Genomic DNA, 21,482 nt, shown 5'->3' on the forward strand with positions numbered 1-21,482 from the left:
AGACATGAGCTTTTCATCTCCTGGAAAACCAAAATATGGCCATCCTCCATCTCTCGCTCTTTCGACTGGTTGTCACATAGTAGCATGAGTCCATGCCAGGCAGGAAGGCTGCTTTCACATCTGGACTTCTGTCCATGGCAGCCGAGGTGTCAGCAGGTTATTTCTGTTTCCCAAGCACCATCTCATCAAGTGAACCTGGTGGTTTCGGAAGAACAGCCCATCCTAAGTCCTGAGGTGAAGACTCGGGTAGAATCTTCCTGAGCAGTTTTCAGGGATACTCACTCGTACCTGTCATCCCTGCATCCTACAGGATTTCTTAGAAGAGTCAATAGTCTGTCTCTACTAGGGCCCATCTCTTCTATTCCCCGACTCTTGGGTTGGATTACAGAGGGAACAGGCTTGTTTTGAGTAAGGTTCAATCTCAACACACTGCTCATCATCTAAGTTGAATTAGATCAACGTCTACACCTTTTGAAAAATAACCAGCTCCATGGATATTATATAGGAGGAAAATATATGAGTATGTTGGGATATTATTGAAGCAAATACACAGAGAAAAACAGATGTTCTCTTTTAAAGCACACAAAATGATCATATTTAGGTAAGTGTCAAATCCCTGTTATTGTGAAACTGCTTAGAGTTAAAAGGATTATACCCAAGTATACCCACGGGTTGAGCAGCCAAATAATTACCCATAAATTTTCAGGTACTGAACACCTGCTCTAGATCTTCCTATAGGCAATTAAGAAAGAAAATAGGTGTCTAAAGAAGGCTTTTTCCTTAATCTATTGTTTTAATTTCCCAGCTGATTTGTCAGTAGCATCCTAGCCAAGCTATGAAGCTGCCATCACCTGTGTTGTGTTCTGACGATGTAATTCTGAGATCAGAAAGGAAAGGAAAGCTACAATCCAAGAGGAGGACTAAAATGACCTTCAGACCCGGTTTCACAGAGTAGCCTAAGTAGATCAAGGGGAATGGGGACTGTCCTGGAGATAATGCAGGATGCCCCACCCAATCTAGACATTTTCTTTAGCCTTTAAGGCACAGCACAAGGGCTCCTCCAGGGAACCTTTCTTGTCAGCTCTGTCCTCACTGAGTCGGCCTCCTCACCACTCTCCCAGTGTCCTCAGGACTTGACCATTCTTTGTCCTCCCACCTGCTCTTAGCCTGCACAGCACTTCCCCCAGATCCAAGCATAGCTCATCCTGGCTCAGTCCTTTGTCCAAATGTCACCTCCAGAGAAGTTTCCCACCACTGTGTCTAAAGCACCCCTCCCCCAACTGTGACACGTCCTACTTATTGTCTGGCTCCCCCACTAGAATACAAGCTCCATGAGACCTGGGCTCTCATCTAACTCATTCACTGTTACATTCCTCCTGCCTAGTCAGTGCCTGGCATTTAGTAGGCACCCAGTGAACATTTGTTGAAATGAGGGAATAAATGTCTTATACCCTAATCTCAAATTTAAGGTCCTTGAACGAAAATGCAGTCTTCTTAGAGACATCTCTATATCCCACAGACCATCTCGCATAGATATAGAAAGTGTTGAGATGCTTTAAAGAAATTTGCCCAGCAGTCCGGGGCTGCTCGGGTAGAGTTATGCTTCAGTGACTAGTCTTCCTACAGGTGGAAAAGCCATCGAAACTAGTCTTTGGGATGCCCTCTGATTAAAGAGGCTGATGTCGAAACAGAAAGCTCGAATCACCAAAGTGGAGTGGCCGCCTTACTTCTCTTAATTGAACTGTCGTTTCAGTTTCATCTGAAATGTCAGGCTTAGCTCTTCATTCTTATCCAGCAGTCCACCTAGACCAGTAAGCAACAGTACACCAGTGGCGGGGGGAGCTGTAATCCAGATAATGCTAATACATTATTCATACCTGTTTGATTACTGGTCTTCCTTGAAATCTTATCTCCATCATCACAGACAGATAGATATGTATTGATAACCTTCCTGCTTTCAGTGATGTGCTCAATTGCATAAGGTTCTGCCTCTAGCTCAGAGTGAGGATGAAGTGTTGAGAATTTGCAAACCACCCAGTAAGTCTGAAGAATTCTAATTTCCACTGAGCCCCGAAATCCTGTGTTTGGTTATAAAATTGTAGTTTGGCGAGAAGTTTCAGAGAAGTGCAATGACTCTCCCAAGGCAACCTGGCTTGTTAATGGCAGAGCCCTGCTTATTTTTTATTTGGATCTTTATTCTGCCTTGGGATCTCAGGCTCATTCCTTCAGTTTTATTAAGCACCTACTGTGCACAGTGGATAAGGCTCGACACTGCTTTTACTGCACAATTTATTATTCAATTGCTATTGCCTTATCTTCTCATGAGCGACCAAGGTAAAACGCAAATCTATACAGATCCAAAGAGAGCAGCTGCTCTTACATTATGTTCCAAGAACTTCTGAAAACCTTTTATGGTTCAGTCTTTGCTTAACTCTTAGCAACCAGGCTCTTCTCTATGATGTTGATTTATCCCTTGGAAATTGAGTGACCACAGCTAAGTCATACCATGTGCCTTCTAAGTGACACTTGTCCGGCTTTTGTTTAGAGTTCCTGAGAAGATCCAGATAACACGCCATCCTATCTGACACCAATGTCAAGTACCTACCCAGAGTAAACTCCAGAACACCCTCTGCTGTGTTATTACTTAAAATGTGCTTTCTCAGCATTTGTTCATCCAGTAACACTCATCCTTTATTAAAACCAGACCATTTCCAAGATAGAAAGCTGCTTTCGGAGGACTGCCCCGAAACTAGAATTATACTCCCATTCTTAAGTCTGTTTCAAAGATCAAGTCCTAAAGTTTTGCTTCACAGCCAACTGGAATTAGGGGTGAGGAGATCGCTTTGACATACTCAGGGTGTTTCAGACTCGAGCCGCCTCCTTCTGTGCCCTGCCCTGACACAGTGTGTGCCTCATGCTGGAGCCAGGCCTGGGCTTCTCATCCCGGCCTTTGCAGTACTTAAGTCAAATCCAGCCAACGTGAGACTGCGACTGTCCCCGTGACAGTCAGTCCTGGGAGAATTTGCAGTGGGGTTTAAAGGCTAATGCATGTTGGGCTCTCCCTCCTTCTGCTAGAGTGAGGCAGCAGGTGTGCTCAGAACATCAAGAACTGGAAACAGACCTGGTCATGAGAACCTCTTCTCTCCCGTGCAAAAATGTCGTAATGTTGGCCAGCATGTGTTGTGTGTAATATAATTCCAAACAGTATTTATGGGGAATCTATTATTAATTAGTGGACCACATGTGGGGTTAACGGCACCATATAAGTAAGGAAAGCGTATGATATGGTCCTTAATTCTATCATCAGTGATTCAGGTGAAAATATTTTAAAGTGACAGATGTTTTAAGCTGTCCTCTGTTCCCACCTGACATTTTGTTCTAAGAAAGTTTTCTCCTTGGTTATCAAAGTAATGCAGGTTTGTTGGAAGAAATTGGAAGATTCAGAAAGGAAAAGTACGGAAAAAAAAAATTCATCCCACCAGTAGCAACATGAATGAATGTCCACATTTATAGCTCAGTAGTTCTCCAAATATCTGTCAATCAAAATATTGACAGAAAAATAGAGTAGAAATGCTTTTCACGTTAGGTTTCTGTCAGAATCATTTACTAAGCCCTTTCGATATCAGACCGCCTACTTTTGGTACTTGGCCAAATAAAGGTAATCCTTTTTTACATCGCAGACCTTCAGCTTTCACATTCCTTATGAGTCTTCCTTTTTCCTACTTGAATACCACTAGTACATTATACTGTTCTTTTCCAAGACATGATTTCCAGACTTTTCACTTTCCTGGGTTCTCAAATGGAGCTCTCAATTCTAAATGTTTATTACAAAGTCATGCTTTTGCTATAAATAGTGAAAAACCATGAGGAACAGGTCGGCCAGTTGGTTTAATTTTTAGTGTGACCCATGTGTGGTTCTGCCGTATGTGACCACATAGCTTACCCTACATACAGCTCGCCCCTTGAGTTCAACAATACCTGAACCAGTCTACATCACGTTCAGTAGGACAAGTCTGCTAATCTTGCCCTTGGTTATCATGACAATGCCCAACTGTTCTAGAAGTTTCTAAACACTCCTCTCAATTTCTGTACTTATTTCCTCACAGCCATACTTCGAGTAGTATTAGAATAAAGCCCAATGGAACTATGATATCTTTTCTACTTGAGATATTCATCTTGGCAGCCAATTATCTAGAAAAAGCTATAACCTCTATTATATTTTTAATTCTGTTAAAAGTAATATCACAACATTTATTGTCTTACTCATTTCTCTTCCTACAACCTTTCCAGTTATCTCTCTCTGCTTTGCACATGGACCTGTTCCAGAACCAGCTGGCTTCCACCATGATAGTGCAGGGCTCCGTGGCAGCATTTCAGCTGCAATTGTGCAGTTGGACCGAAACAAATAATCCTGAAATTCCACTGATTCACGCTAACTGTGAGGAAGTGCCAACAGAGAAAGTCTTTCCTTTCACACAGACCCAAATGACGTGTTACCTCAGAGAAAGACCTGTTGGAAACATAGGAGGATGATGTGTGACTAGTATATTTGTAGTCTGCAAATTGGTCATGCCAAAATATTTGGAAAGAATTTGCCCTCACGGTTAAATATGACCCTTGAACTCATGCTCCCTCCATTACTTTGCTTAGTCTATTTCTCAAAACATGAGGAAAGAAATTTCCATCCAACTCAACTAAATTATCAGAAACTAATGAGATTTCATTTCATGAAAATTTGCCATATTGCTAAAGCTATAATTAGGAAGTGATTGAATTAATTAACATATCAATGTTCAGAAAATAAAATAATCATATTGAGGGGGGCATGTGAAATATACCCACTCTGCTACAGACAGCTTCTGTGACTTCAGGCGAGTAACCATACCTACACATAATTAACTACCATTCTCCATGGACTTTCTCTGGGCCAGCCACTGTACTGAGAGCATCATCTCAGTGACTCTTCACCCTGCCTGAGGTGGCAGGATGACATTTACTAGTGGGGAAACAGGCTTACATATAGGACAAGCCCACGGTGAAGCTGCTAGAAAGAGGCAGAGTTGGGATCTGAACACAGGTCTGCCTGTATTCATAGCCCCAGCTCTTCACCACCACGTCACACTCCATACATCAGCCAGAAAGACTGCTGAAAATAGTCCATCATATCATGGCAGTCCTCAGTGAAAACTTTCCCATGGGTTCCCATGATGTTGAAATAAAATCTGAGCTCCCTATACTCAGCCCGCCTCTCTCTTCCTTGTACCCAGCGCTTTGGCATTACTGTCCCAGGGCCTTTGCACCTCCTGTTCTTCTGCCTGGAAAGTGTCCATGGCGTTGGGCAGCCTTCCCTTATCAGGGGAGGATTCAGGAAGTATCTGCTACGTAACCACTTTTAAGATTCGCCGCAGAGGCAACTGCGTCCTCACCATGCTCAGAGAAGAGCCTGGAGAGAAGAAATGGTCCCCAGAGATGGTGGCTTGAAGACCACTTCTTAGAGCCCCTCCACCCTCCTGGCTGGCAAGCAGATAACCCTGAAAGCAGACCAAGGACCCAGTGTTCCTACCAGGCGGCCCTTCAGATAGGCCTGCAGCTTGCTGCTGCAGAATCTTTGGTGGGTGGTGGGCACTGTGTGTGGAGAGGCCAGCCTGTCCTGTTAACACTTTCAGACAACCCCAGAACTTCCTCCTGAGGCTCCAGCAACGTTCAAAGTTCTGACTTCATTCCGAAGTGTAGACTAACTGGCAAATCCAGTGGTGTTCCCTGTGCTCATGTGTCTTGCATTTGGGCTCACTTTGCTTTTATCTTATTTAATTTGCAGTAATAGCGGCTGAAACTAATTTCTCGACTGTAAATATCACAGCTGTTGTGGAAAGCATTAATTGCACACTATCACGTTACCCTCCTCTCTCGGATCAATTTATGTGTAATCTGTTTGCAAGTTCTATTACTGTGAATATTAAGGGAACGCAACGTGAAATAATCTAACCGAACACATTGGAAACATTTGTACTGAAATGGCTGGCTGGGTTGGGGTATGGAAATATTCTTCTTTGTGGCAGACATTGAAAGAATGCTTTTTAAAAGCCCTACCCCAGAAGTCTTGACGCTGAGTGAAATATAGGTAATTTTTCTTTTGGGAGATCAATAAAATAACTATTTTCAAAATGACTTTATATTGACTGAGAGCTCAGAAATGCCCTGGGCATTGATCCCGTGCCCATAATCACTTTTTGTTTAGTAAGTTAACTGCTCTACACAGTCGAATGCAAAGAAATCCAGTTCATCATTGAAACAAAATATTGTTGAAGCATTTGACATCCTTCCAGCTCTCACTGCCAGCTGGAGTCTCACTGGGACCACCTTTTCTTTGTCTAGGAAGTGGATCTCTACAGAATGAACAGCCAGGACAAGCTGGGACTCACAGTGTGCTACCGGACAGATGACGAGGACGACATTGGGATTTATATAAGTGAGGTAGGAAGGCTAATTTCTTATAACTATCATGTCAAGACCAAAAGAAGTTGGGTTTTTTTTCTTTTAGCGTTAACCAACCCTTATGTCTGGCTCATGGAGAAGTCTTTGGGAGGACACAAATTTCTTTGTGTCCTTCATCACACTCCATGGAGTTACATCTTTGCATGGGGGTTAAGTTCTATTGTCAGCACAGAAGGCAAAATTACCCCTGAGAAGCCTGCAAATCAGCCATAAAATGGAGCCGTTTACGTGCTTCTGTGTGTTCAACCCCAAGGGAACCACAGATTCCCATTTCCTGACTCATGTTCAGTGAATAGGATACTGGATGGAATCATTTACGCTTTTTAAACTATTTCTTTATCTCTTTATTTTTTTTTCTTTTGGTGGAATGTGTATAGTTGAATTCATAGAAGTTAAATGCAAATTCAAAGTACACAGATGGACGTGGTGTTGATCTTCCTAGAGAAGACGATGCAAAGCAACTAATGGATCCTTTACCATGTACATCCATCTTTGCAAGCACATAAACCCAATTTTGTCAGGAAATAAAATCTGCCTCTATGGAATGAACCAAAGGATGTGTCTGCTACATTTAATAATTATCCCTTTGGATGTACAAGCTTAAGCTGATCCATCATTACTGCATGTTAGGGCACCTCCCATATTCAGTCCCACTTGTCTCAATTATATTTTGTTTTTAAAGTTAATTTCCAAAATTTAATATAAGTATTTGGTAATCAAGGTATGGGTGTTCATCAGCCTAAGGAAGGGTACCCTTTAACCTGGTCTGCATCACACTTCTGACTTTCATTACCGTGCGTGCAACAGAAGTCAGCTGTGCCCTTCCATCCCCTAGGTCAGCGGGGTCTCTATACACAATTGTATAACAGGGTTGTCATGCAGGGATCCAAGAACAGACCCTGGAAATAGCTTGGAAACAGATCAATCTGTGTCTGTCTCTCCTTGCATGACACTAAGTCTTGTTTATTTCTGTGCAAAACAAAAACAGAGGGATGAGCATGACTGTGTGTTAGACAGAGCCGTTGGAGAGTGCTGTTGTTTATTTTAATGCATGTCTGAGTTATCCACTCAGGGCTGAAATGTCCACTGTGTGTTTCAGATCGACCCTAACAGCATTGCAGCCAAGGATGGGCGCATCCGAGAAGGAGATCGCATTATCCAGGTACGTCAGCTTCTGACCTGCGGCCTCACCCTCTGCCTATCACGAAAGAACAAACTGGTTCTAATAATGGCTTTAGGGTTGAAAATGCATAAGAAGTTTAAGAACAGGGATCCCCAAATCAGATGTGCAGTGAGGCAAAACAAGTTAAATTAACCAGTGAAGCACAAGCTCTGAAAATAACATGCAAGAGGGAGTGGTGAGGACTGAGACAAATTGGAGAAAGAATGCCCATCTAAGGAGGGCAGCTGCCCCAGCATCTTACAGGATATGAACCAGCTCACCTCATTTTCTTTTCTCTTTGGGCCAAAGATAACACACTACTGTGCCAAATCAGGGCAATAGTTTACAACTTGTGAACCAGAATAATTCTTATTTTAGACTTCTCTGAAGGATTCATTTTGGACCAAGCATTTCCGGTTTGGTCTCATCCTAAAAATGGGAACATCTTTGGCAAATTTAGCAAAATGGATTGAACAGTGTTTTAAATTTCATGGCTCCACATTTAACTATTATGTGGAATGGCCTCTGAGGGTAGTCTCTTTGAGTCCTGTTGCTCTTTAAAGTCAAAATGAGACACTTTGTTTCACTTCCAGCTATGGTCTTTTGTGTGTGTGTGTGTGTGTGTATGTGTGTGTGTGTGAGGAAGATTGTCACTGAGCTAACATCTGTGCCAGTCTTCCTCTATTTTGTATATGGGATGCCACCACAGCATGGCTTGATGAGCAGTGTGCAGATCTGAGCCCATGATCCAAACCTGCGAACCCTGGGCCACCAAAGTGGAGCATACGAACTTAACCACTACGCCACCAGGCCTGCCCCTAGCTATGGTCTTTTTTAATCTCACAGAAATTGAGATTCTTTGGTTCACTGTGTCCCACAAGGGTTAGCTTCTGCCTCCTCTCATGCGTATCTTCTCATTTTCTAGCCCACTCTTTATTCACCCTAAGTAATTTTTATTTTCCTTTTCTGCTGCTTATTCTACATTTCACAGACTTCAACTCAAACCTCAACTGCTCAGGGTCCCTTACCTGGTGGAGTGACCCAAACCTTCATTCCTGAAGGGTCTGAACCCTCAGCAACACTGCCATTTTTGGTTGCTATAGTTCTCCGTTAGCGTTTTCCATTGGGCCTGGAAGTACAGGGTTCCTTACATGGCCCTACCTGCCTCCACTGTGTCACAGCGACCCCATTTCCCTGGGGTAACCGAGATCAATCACCCCAACCATTAGAGTCATCCCCTTTGCTGCCTGTTGGTTCACTGGCATATGGAGTCAGGTGGAAGGCTGACCTTCCAGTTCAGTGGGACCGTGGCTGTGTCCCCTGGAGGAATCGTCCACCCTGGGATTGCAACCTCCAGACTAGCAGAGCTCAAAGTTGTCAAGAAAGAAGCAAAAATCCTGCAAGAGAGTTATCAGGTGTGACAGTGAGAGAATCCCTCCCACTTGATCTTCTGTCCTGCCTAGAGAAGTTCAAGTGCCAAACTGGGGACACAAAACACCTGGTATAATTCCATTTCCTTCTCTGCCCTCCACTTCCATAATGTTCACATCAGACCCGTCACTTCCTTTTCTCCCGTGTTACCTGAAAATATCTGCAGTCATGCTTTCGTGTATTCCATTTCTACTCCTGCCCAAGTGTTACATCTAATTAAATTGCTTAGATGTTCGTTCTTCACAACGCTGTGATTTTTCTCTGTGCTGCCTTCTGGAGTCCCAGCCACTTCTGTTCACAGAGCCTCCACTTTATGGTCGTCTTCTGATCTGCCCCATGGAGGCTCTCTCATAGACCAGTCTGAGCAAGGCCTTCCCTTCTCAACATCAGCATTCTTTGCAAGCTGTGTGGAAATCCTGTGTTCCAGCTCCAGGCGGGTGGCAGATGTAGGCCTGAAACAATATAAAATGATTTTGCACAATTTAATTGTGCTATTGTCCACCCCTCCACCTTTTTCTTTTTTTTTGAAGATTAATGGAATAGAGGTACAGAACCGTGAAGAGGCTGTGGCTCTTTTAACCAGTGAAGAAAACAAGAACTTTTCATTGCTGATTGCAAGGCCCGAACTCCAGGTGGGTCGGCTTCCTGCATGTGAAGCTGGGTCTTTATTTCTAAAATCAACAAAGCCAAGTGCCTAGCCCTGCAGAGACTGCCCAAGCATTGAATCTGAACTTGAAAGTGTTTTGTCCCCTGAATAGGGAATCTGTTCTGTGTTTTAACCATTTAAGGATGGTGCTGACATCCTCTCTGGCATTTACGCTGTAGGCCCAGCAGGTTCATTAATGCAGGGATCATAATGAAGGGAAAAAGAAGGAAACAGAATGGAAAATATAGCCATGGTCGTGGCTGTCAAGATGTTTGACTTTCCGAGGCCTGACGAATGTTCCAGCCTCGATCTGTGTGGGTCCCATTTATAACTGCAGAGTGCAGGGAACGTACACCATGACAACTATAGTTAATAATACTGTATTGACTACTGGAAATTTGCTAAGAGAGTAGATTTGATTTGCTCTCATCACCAAAAAAATGGTAACTCCAAGGAGATGATGTGTTAATTAGTTTGATTGTAGTCATCATTTCACTATATATATGTATATCAAATCATCATGATATATACCTTAAACATAATGCAGTTTTTATTTAAGAAAAGAAAAATGAAAGAAACACTGATAAGTAATAACTAACACTTGGTGACCGCCTGATGAGTGAGAGGCAGGCCCTGTGAGGAGCACCTTACACACAGGTTCCTCCCCTAAGGTCCACAAGTTACCCAGAGAGATGCAGCCGAGGACCACAGAGCCGAGAGGGACTCGGGCCCCATCAATCCAACTCAGAAGCCACTGGGCCACGGTAACTCCTTCCGCAGAGGGGGTCATCAGCTGTACTGGGTGGCACTCTTGACCTATTTTGACTAGCTCTAGCAGAGTATCTGGTGCAGTGGATCTCTTTAACAATCTAGGAACAGCGCAGAAAGGGTGTCTGATTCATCACAGATGACAGCATCCTGAGCTCACAAGGAATGCAGCAATTATCTCATCCTGGGGTCACCACACTTTTCCTTAAAGGGCCAAAGGATAAATATGTTTGGCTGTCGGGGCCATACAGTCTCTGTTGCCACTGGTTGACTCTGCCGTTGTCGTGCAAAAGCAGCCGCAGACAATACCTAAACAAATGGGTGCGGCTGTGTGCCGATTAAACTTTTTTTTTTTTTTTAACAAAACCACACAGTAGACCAGATTTGGCCCATGGGCTGTAGATCTCAGAGCCCTGAATAGTCTGCTCTCTTAGAGTCAAGGAAGAAAAGGGTCTAATAAAAGTGGTAGGCCTTGCCCGAGCCAAACAGCTTGTTCGTAGACCTCTGGTTTTCTGTCAGGAAAAACATTGGAGCCTGCTAAGCTTGTGTGAGGGCTGGCAAGCAGCAGGCACCTACACAGGTGGCCCGCTTCTCTGAAAGTAGCTGACGTGGATGAAGGAGCTTCACCCTGCAAAAAGAACATGGGACGCTAGAGACTTTGCCAGACACGGTGGAGGGTGGAGGTCTCTTAAATGTGAGGATGGGATAGTCTTCTGACGTATAGCAAAACGATGGGCAGACTGCATTTTGATGACTCCTGGAGGGAGCCCTAAAAATATTTTTCCTCAAGGTAATAATATCCTTTCTTAAAAACAATAAATAAAATGAAAGCAAAAGGAATCTCTTCTGAGGCATCTGTTGGCTGCTGCTTCTCCACAGCTGGATGAAGGTTGGATGGACGATGACAGAAACGACTATCTGGACGACCTGCACATGGACATGCTGGAGGAGCAGCACCACCAGGCCATGCAGTTCACGGCGAGCGTGCTCCAGCAGGTAAGGCCCGCGGCCAGCCCTCAAGGCCAGTCTGCTCCCCCCATCTCCCTTCATGAGGCTAGAGACCATCAGAAACCCACCCGCCTGGAAGGCAGCGAGAAAGCAAACTGAGTGCCTTTCTATTTGCACACTCGGGAACTGTAAGCGGATCCCCTCCCCGGCCGGGAGAGCGCTGCTTGGCTTGTTAAAGCGGAGCGATAATGCTGAGGCACAGCTGACCTTCTGATATGTGTTTGGAAAACACACATGCCAGCATTCACGTAGATCAGAGAAAACCAAGTCATGTTTTTGAAAGTAAAGCAATTCCCCTTTAACCTGAGCCACTTAGCACCCTTTCACTCCCTTCTATGCCACCACCATTATCAAAGTCATCATAACCCACTGAGTACCATATGAGTGAGCTGAGGAAGACCTTATATGGAAGGCCCTAGATGCTGCCTGCTTCCCATGCACTGGGTCATAGGATAGCTAGAATCATTCACTGAGGCAAGGTGACTGCTATCCTCATTTTACAGAGGAGCGTGAAGATAAGTGGCTGGCCCAGGTAGTAAGCCGTAGGTCTGGCTAATTCCCAGGCCCTTGTCCTAGGCCTCATCAAATACTGCTCCTCAGCTCTGGAAATGGAGAGCCCGCCCTCTCCAGAAACCCTTGTCCTACAAGGGAAGGTCACACCTGGTACCTTTCTCACCGTGCTTGTTTGTTCTTGTTTTCTGTTGTGTAGAAGAAGCATGAAGAAGACGGGGGGACCACAGATACAGCCACCATCCTGTCCAACCAGCACGAGAAGGACAGCGGTGTGGGACGGACCGATGAAAGCACGCGCAACGACGAGAGCTCGGAGCAGGAGAACAATGGCGATGACGCCACCGCGTCCTCCACCCCGCTGGCCGGGCAGAGGAAGCTCACGTGCAGCCAGGACACCCTGGGCAGCGGCGACCTGCCCTTCAGCAACGAGTCCTTCATCTCGGCCGACTGCGCCGACGCCGACTACCTGGGCATCCCTGTGGACGAGTGCGAGCGCTTCCGGGAGCTCCTGGAGCTCAAGTGCCAGGTGAAGAGTGCCAGCCCCTACAGCCTCTACTACCCCAGCAGCCCCCTGGACGCCAGCAAGAGCGACCCCGAGAGCGTGGACAAGGAGCTGGAGCTGCTGAACGAGGAGCTGCGCAGCATCGAGCTGGAGTGCCTGAGCATCGTGCGCGCGCACAAGATGCAGCAGCTCAAGGAGCAGTACCGCGAGTCCTGGATGCTACACAACAGCGGCTTCCGCAATTACAACACCAGCGTCGACGTCCGCAGACACGAGCTCTCGGACATCACCGAGCTCCCCGAGAAATCCGACAAAGACAGCTCGAGTGCCTACAACACCGGCGAGAGCTGCCGGAGCACCCCGCTCACCTTGGAAATGTCCCCCGATAACTCCTTGAGGAGAGTGGCAGAGGGCAGCAGCTGTCCTGGCAGCGAGGGGGCTGTGGGGACCTCCGAAGCTTATGGGCCATCCCCAAAGAATCTGCTCTCCATCACGGAAGATCCCGAAGTGGGCACCCCTCCCTATAGCTCCTCTCCTAAAGAGCTTGACCCCGGCCAGGTCCTGGAGGGCAAGGAGAGGAAAGCCAGTGATGGCAGCGGGAGCCCCACGCCCAGCCAGAAGCTGGGCAGCTCCTACCTGTCGCCCTTCCAGCATTCGCCCTACAAGCATGCCCACATCCCGGCCCACGCCCAGCACTACCAGAGCTACATGCAGCTGATCCAGCAGAAGTCGGCCGTGGAGTACGCACAGAGCCAGATGAGTCTGGTAAGCATGTGCAAGGACCTGAACTCTGCCAACCAGTCGGAACCGAGAATGGAGTGGAAAGTGAAGATCCGCAGCGACGGGACGCGCTACATCACCAAGCGGCCCGTGCGGGACCGGCTGCTGAGGGAGCGCGCGCTCAAGATCCGCGAGGAGCGCAGCGGCATGACCACCGATGACGATGCCATGAGCGAGCTGAAGATGGGCCGGTACTGGAGCAAGGAGGAGCGGAAGCAGCACGTGGTGAAGGCCAGGGAGCAGAGGCGGAGGCGCGAGTTCATGATGCAGAGCAGGCTGGATTGCCTGAAGGAGCAGCAAGGAGCTGAGGACAGGAAGGAGATGAACATCCTTGAGCTGAGCCACAAAAAGATGATGAAGAAGAGGAATAAAAAGATATTTGATAATTGGATGACAATCCAAGAACTCTTGACCCACGGCACAAAATCACCAGACGGCACTAGAGTATACAATTCGTTCTTATCGGTGACTACTGTATAATTTTAAAGAGAACACTACCAGTGGGGTAGAAATTCCTGCCTCGTTCAATGCGGCAAGTTTTTGTATATAAGATGAGTACGGTCGTCATGTTTATAGCCAAAATCGGGGAACTCTCCAACTCTGGGTGTCAGAGCTCTATTTTACAAAACCACCCTAACAGAGCTTTTTTCAAATAGCAATTGTACTTTTTTACTTGTTACCTTTTACATAAAGTGTTTAAATTTCAAAAGGATCTTTTATTAAGCATACTTTCACAGAATAATTTGCTTACTCTATATTCATATAAAAAAGTTAAACACGCTTTTTTTTTTCCTGCCGAAAACACAAATACAACTGCCAGTGTGTATTTTTAATGGAAGCCTATTTTATAATGTTACTTTGCTGAATGTGTTTCCTATGAGTGGCCATTAATATATTATTTAGGTCGAGGTTTGACTCAAAACCACGAAACTCTGTGGTTAACAACTTAATACACATAACCAAACCAGCAGCGTGTAGAATTGGGGTACGCATTTAAACATTTTTCTGGTTAAAGTTCCCAAAAGAGTGTAAAAGTTTCAACAGAAAGCAAAATATCGTGCAGCTTTATAGAAGTTTAAAGCATGTGTGCAAATATTTGCAGCCCGTTGGAAGAATTTGCATGTACAGGAAAGCTGTGGATGAAGACGGTTCGTGGAATTGTAAGTGCTCATTGTAGTAAACCTTTGCTTTGTAGATTGGAAGGGACAGACTTTTACAAGCAAGTTCACAAGATCATGATTAGTTACGAACATTAAGTGAAATGAAGTTAAAATAAATTATTATTTTCTATTTGATATGTGTTGAAGCGATTCCTCATTTTGCAGTGGTGCCTATGAAATAAAAGCCTTTTGCAGTGTTTATTTTTTCCTTCCTTGTATTACCTGCTGCTTTGGAAGAATTTGAGTCTTTCAGATCGTTTGGCGCCTGCATTCTGCCTGGAACCCAAAGACAGATGCAAAACCAAGGTCTGTCAGCAAAAATAAGGATTCAAATTTACCGTTGAATCCTGCATTCTGACTTTCTGTCTTGCAGAAAGCCTCACCCTGGCCCAGTAGCCTATAAACAAGGATAACTATGAGCAAGTACATCGGTCAGGGTCACGTTTACAATGACATTTCTTTGGTTTATTTCAGCCATTCCTGCCTGCCCGTAATAACTAACATCTCTGGGTGTCTAGTCCCAACTTTCCATTTCTAAGATCCATTGGCAAATTGCAAAATATTTTCATAGAATAACAAAGGTCACCAAAGTGGGGGGCTTCAAAACTGGTATCTTTCAGACTCCAACAACCCCCAGGATCCTAAATAATGAATTTGCTACAAATTGTTCCCTAATTATAGTGTTTACACCAATTTCAGCTGTAATACCTACTGAAAAGACAAAAAAAATAAAGACAGGATTAGGAAGGGTGTCATTCGCCATGATGCCAGACATCTGTTTTACTCAGTGCTCTGACAGAAATTTTGATGAAAACGACCAAGTGTTCAGGCATTTCAGACATCGATTTCTCCCACAGAACCTGATCCAACCAAAATGCCTCCTTTGGGGCCAAAATCTTGAGACTAATTAGTAGTCACACTTGCAATAGAACAGCTTAATGAAAGTAAGGCACCGAAATACTTATTCCTCACTGTTAAGATGTCTGTTCATTAACTCTTCCAGAACCAGGCATTGAAAGATAATTACCTTTGCTACATTGTTCTAATCAACCCTCCAAAGAGAACTGTCTGCACAAGGTGGACTGTTGGGGCCATGGTTTTCCACTACTCTCCCAGTTCAACTTCCAGCAGCATTGGCTCTTTGGCTCCCAAGAGAAGCTCCCCGTCCCCAGTGCTCAGACCTCATACCCTGTCTTCCTAGAGAACATTTCACAGAGAACAAACAGAGGTGGGATGAATATGAATTGCTGCAAGGTGTATATAAATGTACGGGTTTCTTTGGGGACATAGTTTTCCTCCTCTTGCATGTTCTTGTTAAAGGTCAGATAAACGTGCCTGCTGGCTGCAAGAACCAAGAGCTCCCACCTACACAGTCGTGCAACGTCAGAGTCAAGCAGAGGGGTTTCCCATCAGGGCTCCTCACGTGCCTCTGCATTTAGGGCTCAGCCTGTGCCACTTATGAAAAAGTGGAGGGAGATAAAAAATACATATTCAGGGGCCGGCCCCGTGGCCTAGTGGTTAAAGTTCCATGTCATCCACTTCAGCGGCCCAGGCTCACGGATTCGGATCCCAGACACAGACCTACCTCCCTCATCAGCCACGATATGGAGGCATCGCACTACAAAATAGAGGAAGATTGGTGCTGATGTTAGCTCAGGGCTAATCTTCCTTACCAAAAATATAACATATATCAAAATCCAGTTCCAGATCCTTCAATTCCAACTTTTCTTTTTTGATCTGAGGAAGATACCCCCTGAGCTAACTCCTGTTGCTAATCTTCCTTTTATTTATTTTTTTTTTCTGCTTGAGGAAGATTAGCCCTGAGCTAACATCTGTGCCAATCTTCCTCTATTTTGTACATGGGTTGCTGCCGCAGCATGGCTGATGTGGTGTAGGGCTGCACCTGGGATATGAACCCACGAACCCAGGCCACTGAAGCAGAGCACACTGAACTGAACCACTATGCCCTGGGGCCAGCCCCACAACTTATTTTTTTAAATAACTTTGTCATATGAATGCACTTGGTCATAATTTGCAATGCAATAGAATATTAGCTAAATCTAATTTAGCAAATCAACTCCTAAAAGGAATTGGAAGAGACCTTAGAAATCGTCACTTTATCGATGAGCAGGAGACTCAAGGAGACAAATGCGGCTTATTAAAAAACTGGGATTTGAATTCAGAACCCAACACCTGTTCCCACCGCTCCTATCACCGCGTCCACAGGGGAGAGGTAGCCATCAAGTGCACAGTTAACGTAGATGCGTTCAACCCTGTGCCCTCAACCAAAAAACAAACACATCTCACCAGTGGACGCCCTGGAGAGAGCATAAGCCAGGAGACATGAATCTGCCATTTCTTCAATGACTCTGAGCTCCCAAGTGCCTTTCAGTACAGGCATTTCTGAGCCGGTGGGCAAGCTGAGGGATTTTCCTGGGTAATGACGAGAGACAACTTACAGCTTCCGTTCTCACTGACGTGAAACCCAAGCTCCCGTGTAAACAGAACTTCCACTGCAACCCACAGGCCTTTCTATCGCCCAAGCTGCTTACACTGTATTTCCTTGGCCCATTTAAGAATCAGATGGGGACCAGCCCCGTAGCCAAGTGGTTAAGTTTGGGCACTCCACTGCGGCGGCCCAGGGTTTCACTGGTTCAGATCCTGGGTACAGACGTGGCACCACTCATCAGGCCACGTTGAGGTGGCGTCCCATGTGCCACAACTAGAAGGACCCACAACTAAGAATATACAACTACGTATTGGGGGTATTTGGAGAGAAAAAGCAGGAAAAAAAAAAGGAAGATTGGCAATGGTTGTTAGCTCAGGTACCAATCCTTTAAAAAAAACAAAAACAATCGGATGAAAGCTGTAGATTCTCTCTACAGAAAAATGTACATATAATAAATTACACAAGTAAATTGCAGATACTTTTAGAGGCTTTTCATGCCCCCAAAATCCATTCATAGACCTCTGCTAAAGGTGCAAAAACCCCAAGTTTAGACCAACTGAATCTGACAACTCTATGGATTTATTTTTCAAACTTTTAGTTGCATCTCATAGCACTATTTGATTTGAATGTCCATTTTTAATATCAAGGAATACATTTCTTTTCCCCTTTGAACTATAGTGTTTAAGGTAAGTAAAATTCAACCAGCCACTAGTACCTATACTCCCTCAGTCATTGTGTTAGTGGTTGTTTTTCTCATGGCTAGATAAATTTCAGAATGAGCACAGAGTCCCAGTCCTCCATAGCACCCACCCCACTGGCTAGATGACTCAAGTTTAAACTGTTTCTGAAACACAAAGGGGAAGAAATGAGAATTCATTGATCATCCAGTGCTGCGCTGTCCAATCCAGTAGCCACTAGCCACATGAGGCTCTTACACTTAAAATATGGTTAGTCTAAATTGAAATGTTCTGAGAAAAGGGATCGCAAAGACTTAGTACTAAAAAATACCCCAAAATATTTCAATAATTTTTATGCATGTTAAAAGGAAAATATTTTGTGTATGTTGGGTTAAATAAAATAATTATATTAATTTCATCTTTTTACGTTTTAATGTGGCTACTAGAAAAATTTTAATTACACGTGTGGCTCATATTATATTTCTATGGGATAGCACCAATGCACAGATTATCAGGCATGTATGTGCGAAACACTTGATCTCTCCCTCTCACCAAATCCGTGGGGCAGTTCTGTGAGGCCGCTGGCCTTATCAACCGTTTAGACTCTGATTCAGAACCCTGCCAGGATGAGCGTAGAGATGGGATTTGAATTTGCATCCACCTGATGCCAAACCCTTTCCCTCTCACGGCTGTGCCGCCATCTACTTCTCCAGAAGTAACTCGAAGCCTGTCCAGGTTATGTTAGTATTTGCAACACAGTCATGATTACAATAAGAGAAATTGTTTCACAGTGACACGAATTTTGCTCAGTTCCCTTTGCATTTTAAATTACAGAGTATTCTAACTCTCCTAGCAAGAGTATATGACAATGCATAAAAACACAGGAATTCTGGGCACAAGTTAAGCTTTTCATCTTTTAAATGAAAACAGGCAATCCCAAAGAGCAGGAATCACATATGTGATGAGAGTGGACTGTACATTGCCTAGGGAGTGCTAGTTGGAGAACTAATTAGGATTATAAACTGAAGTATGAGAATTAACCAAAGAATTATCTACTTGTAGCCTTAGAAGTAGGTTACAGGTTACTTGTTAGAAAATTGCCCCAAACCAAGGAAGCAAACACAATTCTGCCATAAGCAACCACAACTCCCTCTTTTATTTGTTCCCAATTGTTTCAAGCACTTAGGATTTCTGCAGAGCATCCACTAATTAAAAAGAAATCGCTAAAACTGAGATAAGATGCAAGAATTCTCATGGCAAGTGCTGTAGTCTTCACTTTTGATTAAATGTGAATTCCCTAAAGCAGTTAGAAAACAGAATGTGGTCCTTTGGGTTTCATTCAGATGGCTTTTTCTGCTTAAATGATCCATTTTTCTTTAGCTTCCAGATTCAACTAATCCTGAAAGGGCACGGTCCATGGGGGCATGTGATTTTCCTGTGACGTGGTTTTTGTCTTTCAATGGCAGAACGCTGACCTCAGTGCACTCAGGATCTTTTTAAAATGAAAATTGGGGAATTAATGATCCTTACTTCAAAGGGGCTATTGCAAAGTTAAACTTGCTTATCAATTTAGTGAATGTGGCCCAAATCCTCAAAAGCCAAATGAAACTCCTTAGACCTCAGAGTCTCTCAAAAATAAATTAAGTTGAATTGTGTGTTTAGTCCTCCCCCTTAGCTGCCACCCCAGACATTCTGGGTTTGGTTTAGCAGTTTTGGCTCTCAGGCATTGTTACCACCTCTGTGCTCTAGGAGCTATGTCAGAAGCCAGCATGGATTTATTTAGCCAGTCGTTTTTCGTGCCCACTCAGGTTAGGGCCATAGTGAGTTCTCATGGAGCTTATAGTCTAGTCGAGAAGAAAATAATAATCCAGTCATCACACAAATACTTTTAAACTGTCAAGGTTAGAGTCGGGGGCAGACAGGAGAGGTAGTGCCACAGATTTCAAGGAAGGTCTCCCAAAAAAGTTATGGTTGAGCTGAGAGTGAATGGATGAATGTGAGTTAACTAGGCAAAGACGGTGGTTATATTCCAGGCAGAGGAAAGAGCATATGCAAATGTCCTGAGGTGGAGAGACATGGCTTATTTGAAGGAAAGCGAAAACAAGAGCCAATGTGGCTTGAGCTCAGAAAGCCATGGAAAAGAGAATGGTGCATGATAAGACTGGGGAAGTAGGAAGGAGCCAAACTTTGACCATAAATACCCATGCTATATGGCCAACATTTATGAGCACCTAATCTCTGCTAGAAACTATGCTAAATGTTTTACATGTGCTAACTTGCTTAACCATAAATAGCCTATGAGATGGGCGAGATTAGTATGCAGATGAGAAAACAAAGAAGGCTTAGGGAAGCAACTTGTTCAAAGTGAAGGAGCCTGTAGATGGCTAAGGGGAAAGTGAAACCAGTTCTTTCTAACCACCCTTTATCACTGTGCTGGGAGGTAGTGTTTCTGAGACAGAGGGCTTGTGAATTTCCACTCTGGGAGCGGCTCCTATCTCAGCAGCTAGCTGATGCAGGGGTCTCAGCTCCAACTACCATAATAAAACATCACAGGCTGGGGGCTTAAGCAACAGAAACTTATTTCTCACCATTCTGAGGCTGGAAGTCTGAGATCAGGGTGTCACATGGTCAGGTTCTGGTGAGAGCCCTCTTCCTGCCTTGTACATGGCCATCTTCTTGCTGTGTCCTCTTCTCTTCTTATAAGGGCAATAATCCCATCATGGGGGGCCCACCATCATGACCTCATCTAAATCTAATGACCTCCCAAAGACCCAGCCTCTAAGTACCATCACATTGGGCTTTGGGCTTCAGCATATGAGTTTGGGGGGCACGCAAACATTTAGTCTGTAAGAGTCTGGATAACCTATGTTGATCATTTTATGCTCTGCCTTTTTCCAGCTCAGGGATAAAACTGTTTATAACCATGTTGCTTCCCATTTCTATGGCAGCGAAGATGATAAACTTAACAAGCTTAGTCAGTTCTCTGCAAAGTCAACCAAACTGACCACTGGTTAGAACACATTTCCCTATCCAGGGCTTCATTTTCCATCATCCATCATGAACACACAGACCAGGAGCTTGGAAAGAGCTTGCCGCCTCCCTTCCCTACCAGCTAAAGCCCACAATTCTTACCACTGCCCAAGGGAGCAGCTCGTCCGATGAAATGGCCCATCAAATGCCCAATGAACTCCCTTCAGCCATTTCACCCAACCCACACTCCCCACCTCTGGCAACAACCAACCTGTTCTCTGTATCTAAAAGCTTGATTTCTTTGGTTTTGTTTTTTAGATTCCACGCAGAAGGGAGATCATATGGTATTTGTCTTTTTCTCTCACTTATTTCACTTAGCATAATGCCCTCAAGGTCTATCCATGCTGCCACAAATGGCAAGATTGCATTCTTTTTTTATGGCTGAATAATATTCCTCTGTGTGTGTGTGTCTGTGTGTATCACATTTTCTTTATCCATTCATCCATCAATGGACACTTAGGCTGTTTCCATGTATTGGCTATTGTAAAAAATGCTGCAGTGAAATGGGGGTGCACATATCTTTTCGAGTCGGTGTTTTTATTTTCTTTGGATAAATAGCTAGAAGTGGAATTGCTGGATCATATGGTAAGTCTATTTTTAAATTTTTTAGTAACCTCCATACTGTTTTCCGTAGTAGCTGCACCAATTTACTTTCCCACCAACAGTGCACAAGGGTTCGCTTTCCTCCACATCCTCACCCACACTTATTTCTTGTCTTTTTGATTCTAACAGGTTTGAGGAGATTTTGTGGTTTTGATTTGCGTTTCCCTGATGATTAGTGATGTGGAGCATCTTTTCATGTACCCATTGGCCTTCTGTATGTCTTCTTTGGAAAAATGTTTGTTCAGATCCTCTGCTTAT

At 44.4% G+C, this 21,482-nt stretch overlaps 1 protein-coding gene across 1 annotated transcript in view; it reads left to right on the plus strand.

The window, feature by feature from the left end:
- PDZRN3 (PDZ domain containing ring finger 3) overlaps positions 1 to 14,600 on the plus strand; it is a 222,923-nt gene extending 208,323 nt beyond the window's left edge. The window contains exons 6-10 of the mRNA XM_046675187.1: positions 6,376 to 6,474; positions 7,595 to 7,657; positions 9,619 to 9,720; positions 11,382 to 11,498; positions 12,220 to 14,600. Of these exons, the coding sequence (XP_046531143.1) occupies positions 6,376 to 6,474; positions 7,595 to 7,657; positions 9,619 to 9,720; positions 11,382 to 11,498; positions 12,220 to 13,785 (1,947 nt within the window). The 3' untranslated portion in view covers positions 13,786 to 14,600. The remainder of the gene's footprint in view (positions 1 to 6,375; positions 6,475 to 7,594; positions 7,658 to 9,618; positions 9,721 to 11,381; positions 11,499 to 12,219) is intronic.
- Positions 14,601 to 21,482: the final 6,882 nt, after the last annotated feature.

Source organism: Equus quagga, chromosome 1 (genome assembly GCF_021613505.1).
Source record: "Equus quagga isolate Etosha38 chromosome 1, UCLA_HA_Equagga_1.0, whole genome shotgun sequence".
NCBI lineage: Eukaryota > Metazoa > Chordata > Mammalia > Perissodactyla > Equidae > Equus > Equus quagga.